General features: G+C 39.9%; 1 protein-coding gene across 2 annotated transcripts; it reads right to left on the reverse strand.

Annotated features, from left to right (window-relative positions):
• Positions 1–428: 428 nt before the first annotated feature.
• On the reverse strand, positions 429–5,879 carry ciarta (circadian associated repressor of transcription a). 2 transcript variants are annotated; one of them, XM_079522585.1, is made up of 5 exons: positions 5,693–5,879; positions 3,693–3,997; positions 3,408–3,562; positions 3,078–3,228; positions 429–2,928 (listed from the first exon to the last, which is right to left on the reverse strand). In XM_079522585.1, exons 2-5 carry the CDS (start codon positions 3,993–3,995, stop codon positions 2,554–2,556), a joined length of 984 nt encoding a protein of 327 aa, XP_079378711.1. In that variant the 5' UTR covers positions 3,996–3,997; positions 5,693–5,879; the 3' UTR covers positions 429–2,553. The 2 variants fall into 2 exon arrangements, with proteins under 2 accessions (XP_079378711.1, XP_079378712.1); XM_079522586.1 differs by having other exon boundaries at positions 3,693–4,009.
• Positions 5,880–6,095: the final 216 nt, after the last annotated feature.

Genomic DNA, 6,095 nt, shown 5'->3' on the forward strand with positions numbered 1-6,095 from the left:
TGATGCACAATCTATGTAAAGCGCCTTGGATAAAGGCGCTATATAAATGCACCATTTATCATTTTATATTATGCATATAATTGAACATTATAACTGTAGAATGTAAGTAAGCCTATAAGCCTATATTTTTGCATTGATTATTTGTATAATTGATTACGGTAATTAGTTCAATTGAACTGTCAATTGAACTGTCCTATAATTGTTTTATACTTTATTATTATTACTTAGTACCTTAGTTGTTTAATTTTTATTACCTTGTATAATACCTTATGTGTTAGACATGTATGAGCATGTGAGAAATTATTGTAATCTTTTAATTTGAATGTAATACGAGCTATGGTTTTCATCATTGTATTTCAATATGACGCACCTGAAATGGGCATGTTTTTTGTCCAAAAGTGTATTAACAGAAACTGCTGAATCAAACAAATAAACAAACACACAATTGAATGTATAAAAAGTGAGCTATTTTTATCAAAGCATTGTTCAAATCAATCAACATTTGACTGTTCTTTTTGAATACAAGAAAATAATTGGGTGGTTTTCAACCACAAAACAAAATAAGGAAATCAAAACAAGAAATGTGGGCTGGCAAACAAACCAAACCTGGTAGATAACTCTCAAGGCCAATTCATGCTTGTGTCCTGCAACTTTGCTCAGTATTTTCTCCAAAGCATAAAGAAAGTCTCAAATTTATGTCCTCATAAAACATTTAAGTTTTATTGCAGTCTGTACTGTACCCCTAGAGCAACAAAGAAGAGTTTCTGTGGATACTTTTTCCCATCACGTTATTAGATTGCAATGTTATTAAATACACATAAATGTAAGTGAAAATGGAAAACCCAACAACAGAGTGCAGAAGAAAATCTACACAGCAGCACATTTGGTTAGCCTCGGTAACCAGGCTATTTTCATTAGGTTGACATAGTCTAAAAAAGTTCAGGTCATCTGCTACTATTCAGGTTCACCTGAATTTGAATTGATCTGGACATTGTTTGCCTTTAGGTTTACTATCTTTTTGACATAATCATCTTTTCCTGGTACAGTATATCCCTTTCCTTTTGTGGTTGTCATAAGCATGATTAATACCTGATGTTTACTTTGTTGCGTGCCAGCGCCGAACACCAGAAATAGTCAATTCAATTGACAGGGTTACAAAGCACTGCAGCACACAAATACTGTATAGTGTTTGGATAATACATTCCAAACACTCAGATCTGAAGAGGAATAAAGATTATGATTTATTTTTGCCATGCCAGTGGCAAGTCGAACTGATGGAAACAATAGTCAGGTCTTAGTAATTGCACAACTTGTTAAAGGGGACAAAGGGACTGTTTAATGTTCAGCCAACAGGAACATCATTGTTTAAAATGTTCAGGGCTGTCCTCGGCTAAATAAATTCTTGTCAACTAGAAATAAATAGGAATCTGTAAAACTATGTGCATAGTGCATAGGAAACTTTGGAGCTCAGCTGCCAAAGACCAATCGTTTCACATCAATCTCACAAGATTTGAATTTTGCTTCTATGATGATGTGACCCTTACAGATTGGCAGTCCACTTAAATCTTTAGCAGATTATTTGTTCAGGGATTTCTTTGTGACTACTAAATTTACTAAACGTCTTGGTCGATTAAGATCAAATCGGTTAATTGACAGAGGGGGCAGCCCTAGCAGCTTTGCATTTCAAAACTTTGTGTAAAAAAATACATCTGGCAATTACCCAATAGTGAGAATTATTCCCCCAAAACACTTCATATCCACAGTGTCAAAAGATTACAAATAAAACACAATAAATAAATCATAAAGAATTAAAGCCTATTCAGATGTAACAAACTATCACAAGGCTCAAAGGCTACCATAAGTATCCAGGTTTTCAAGTAATGACCCTTTTAAACAGATCTTTCATAAATAATAACCTGACTCTTTGACGTCAGCATTTCTGGTAATTTCTTCCTCAATGTCATCCAAAGTGCAACTACAGTTATTAATCCCCAATGACACAGGAGCACAAATGTTATGCTTATTAAGTCTTAAAACACTGCACATGCAATCGCTGTGGTGGAATTAAAAGCTATGGTTTTGTTTGGCACATCTCAACAGTGGTTAATGCCTCTGGCATGGCACACTTTACAATCATTTAGTAGTTGTAATTAATGTGTCATTAAAAATGTATTTGTAAATGTGCTATTGATGTTCCACTGTGAGTTCCTTTACTTTTGAAAAACTCAAATCGATTATTTCCATGATATGAAAATCAAAACAAAACAGAATACATATTGCTTTTTCTTTTTTTTTACATCAGGACTGGAAATATGAAAGATATCTGATGTTGATACAGTGCAATGGTTTCCAGTGTAATCTCATCTTGCACTGGGTAAGTGTTAATGAATGTCTTCCCGTTCTTGTTTACGGTACATGCCTCAGCAAATCAGACAAGCGTTGGCTCCTCCCCCAGATTAAGTCTGATGTCATCCGAGGTCCGTCCCTGGACTGTTCACGTTGGCAGTTCCGCTTGTGCCAATCGCTGCGTGGCAGCAGTCCAAGCATAGGAAGTTAAGGTGAAGCAACCAGGGGGACAGCGGAACTCGATGAAACTGAACTGTCTTGTGTAGCTGGGCTGCCACTGGGGGATGGGGAGGGATTGGCAAGTTGTTTCAAACTTACATTTCCCCTCCTGCTACATGAATACAAAGGCCCATCTAAAGTACCGGCGCCATGATCACATACAGAAGTCCAGCTGCCATTGTCAGCTTCGACTTTTCCTTTCTCAAGGCCGTTCTGCTCATTAGAGGCCATAGATCTACCTGTGGCCTCTGCGTGTTTTGACGTATCTGTCTGACAGCTCTCCGTCTGTTGGCCTTGTTGACGTCGTTTACACTGGGGTAAGATGAAAGGGGTGTCAGGCTCAATCCAGCTCAGCTTTCGTTTCTAGAATAGGAAGACAAAAGCAAAAAAATTATCATTATGAAATATAAACCACGGCCAGGTACAATCACAAAGGCTAATAAAAGATCCAATGCTTACTTTAAGAGAGCATTGTCTGTGCCAACAAAAGAAACAGCTATTAAGAGGCCTACCTTAACAGGGATGTGGAGCTGGCTTTGGCACCAGCGTTTATGCAGACACGAAGTGGTGGTCGGTGCCGCTGTCGAGCGTCCTTTAGCCATCTGAGGGAACCACATTTTCAACATCATCTCCACCTGTAGCAAGGTTCTGTAGTACTTCTCACTGTACAAGAAAAAGAAAAGAAAAAGGGAAAAAAAACATTAGTTTTCCTATAAATATATATTTTTTGTAAAGGAGGCCAACTCCTTCTTTTTGCTTTCTATCTTGAGAACCTATGTAACAGGGGTGAGGGACAAGCAGGTAGACAATCCCAGGTATCACACTTATCACCATTAACTTACCCCATGTCAGGTTTCTGCAAAATTCCCAGAATCCTTTGCAGTCGATCCATAGCAACACTCTGCTGGAAGGAGGACAAGCCTTTGTCAAATCGGCCAGTCTTCAGCCCATTCAAAAGTTCAAAGAGAGGTCTGACAAATCTCTGCAAATCAGCACACTGGAAAAGAACATATTGGTTTGAGTCAGTGTTATTGAGAGCCATCTACCAGTTGTTGTATAACTGCAGATAATTAAACAGAGAAAAAAATTAACATGGAATGTTCAAATAATTTCGAAAAATGTCTCACTTTCTGAGCAAAGGCCAGGTCTCCTGGTGAGACTGAAGAGTTTTGGTGGGTAATTTTGTCAGGACAGTGGTCCTCCTGGACATCCTCAGACCTACAGAGGGACCGGTCTGGTTGGCTAGGGAAGGCCAGACGTATTGTGGATCGGGTCTCATTTGACTTGTTGACCCCACTGTCCCCCTCTCCTTCAGAGGAAAACACATCAGCCTCGTCCTCGGTCTGCTCACTCTCGCTGATCATCAGGCCAGGAGTAGAGGGGAGGGACTCATAAGATGGCCATTTGGAAGACATCCTCAGGGAATTCATTTCTCTAAGGAGAACTGAGATAGAAAACAACAGGTAAGCATGATTGTGAATAATAATTCTCAAATCCATATGAAACACAGGTCAAAATGTTTACTTCAGAACTTCAGAAGAATATGTTACTACCAGCTATGAAACTTTCAACAGTGATTTTTCCAGAGGTTTTCATGTGGCCACATAATGAAGGTTTTCTGGTAATTTATTTCTGGTTTTAATCTTTATGATTCAAACTTGAGTAAGGCTTTTAAAATTGAAACAGCTTTTGGACATGGCTGTATCAAAGTTCATGTTGCAATTTCAACATTGGAAAAAATGTAATCCCAATATTAGTTTGTTATCATCCTGTAACTCGGATACATTATGTGTATGTATTTGCTGCTCAGCAGTGGAGTGCACAGGCTGCTGCCTTGTTTTTTGAGAGTCCACGAGTAGAATTGATTAGTGAGATGGCAAGATGCACCGATTCATAGTTCATTACAACATGGCACACAGCCACACAAATAGCCTACTACTTATGTAATGTCTGTGGAAGGGCTCATTCTGTAAAATTATCCTCTGAAATCCAAGGCCAGAGGTGTCGTGTGGTGCTTGTGAGTCACAAGTTGTGACCATTTACAATTACATCATACGCGACAGTATGCCAGTCAGTTGACAATGACTAGCTCAAACAATCTACGTTTGCCAAGCAATAACAGACTGTAGTAATAAACTATTTGGTTTATTAAGTGGATAGGATATGTATCTACATGCCATGTATTGGTCACCGTTTAAGCTGCAGCTGCTTGTAATTAGGATCAGGATTTATGCCAGACATTTTACAATGTCTCTTACAGCAGTGATACTGTGTAGGTCTACACGTGATGGGTGTGTGTAGTGAGAGAGTGAGACAGCAGAGAGAAACAGTGGGTCCGCCGTGTCGTTCTAAGATTTGAGAAGACGTCTGGCTATTTCAGCAGCAACACTAATAAACGAATGGGCTAAATGCCTTATTTATATGCTCATGTTCATACCTTTTAACCTGGCTATGCCACACTGGTTTTAATTTATCCACAAGTCCATGAAATAAATGGCTGTATATTCTAATCTAAAGGACTGTAAACCGGAATTTGGCACACAGGTGATGATGGAGTCCCATGTTGTGAGACAAACATCAGCAACATATCTAGACAAAACAACAAATAAATACGTCACATACGTCACACTAGCTGCTAAAGCTAGATACAACAGATGTTTTGGTCATTATTAGTAGTCTACTCTCAGTACTCTGTGATGTGCTGGCTGCACACCAACAGTAATTGTTAACAACACAGTCCCAGCGGTGGCCGAACGGATAGCGGCGCGGTCTAGATACCGGAAGGTTCCCAGTTCGAATCAGCCGTCCGACACGTTAAAATTACCACCGCTGAAATGCCCTTGAACAAGGCATCAACCACTACGATGAAATGTGTTCTATGAGCAGGGCCTGGCTGGAAACAAGTTCTTGAGCTTAGCCCAGATACCCTGGGTAAATATAGATTTCATTTCATTTCATTTCATTTCCCACTATGTTGTGTAAATGCCAAGCATTTCAGATGGTGTAACCCATCTACAAATTGCATCATTGTCATGATACTATACTAATATAGAAAATAAATAAATAAACACTGAACAAATGCCCTTTCTAAGGCGCTGCCATGGCACAAGATGTGAGAGTTTCTTACCTTTATTTGGACTGGACGGGAAACCGAAACGTGCAGGTTTTCAGCCGCAAAAACAACAACTCCAACTGTAACGAATGGCGATTATTACTGCGAGAAATCCACGACCCTGTCTCTCGCTATGCTCAACCAATAACGTTCCGCGCTCAACGGCTTCTCAACGGTTGTGTCTGGTCGTAGCCTCTCTTTCCCTCCCTTTTCCCTTGTCATCCTCACATTTCATTTACTTTGCCAGCCCCCCCCCCTCCCTTCTTCTCTGCCCCAGCGAGGTAGAACATGTGCCGAGCACCACCACACACTCCACAGACACTACACGTGTTGTGCTGAGCTCTGACATTGGCCGCCACAAGGAACCGCTTTTCGCCTATTGGCTGAACGCATGACCAATCTGCGATGTTCTCGCAAG

This window comes from Electrona antarctica (genome assembly GCF_951216825.1).
Source record: "Electrona antarctica genome assembly, chromosome: 15".
Classification (NCBI taxonomy): domain Eukaryota; kingdom Metazoa; phylum Chordata; class Actinopteri; order Myctophiformes; family Myctophidae; genus Electrona; species Electrona antarctica.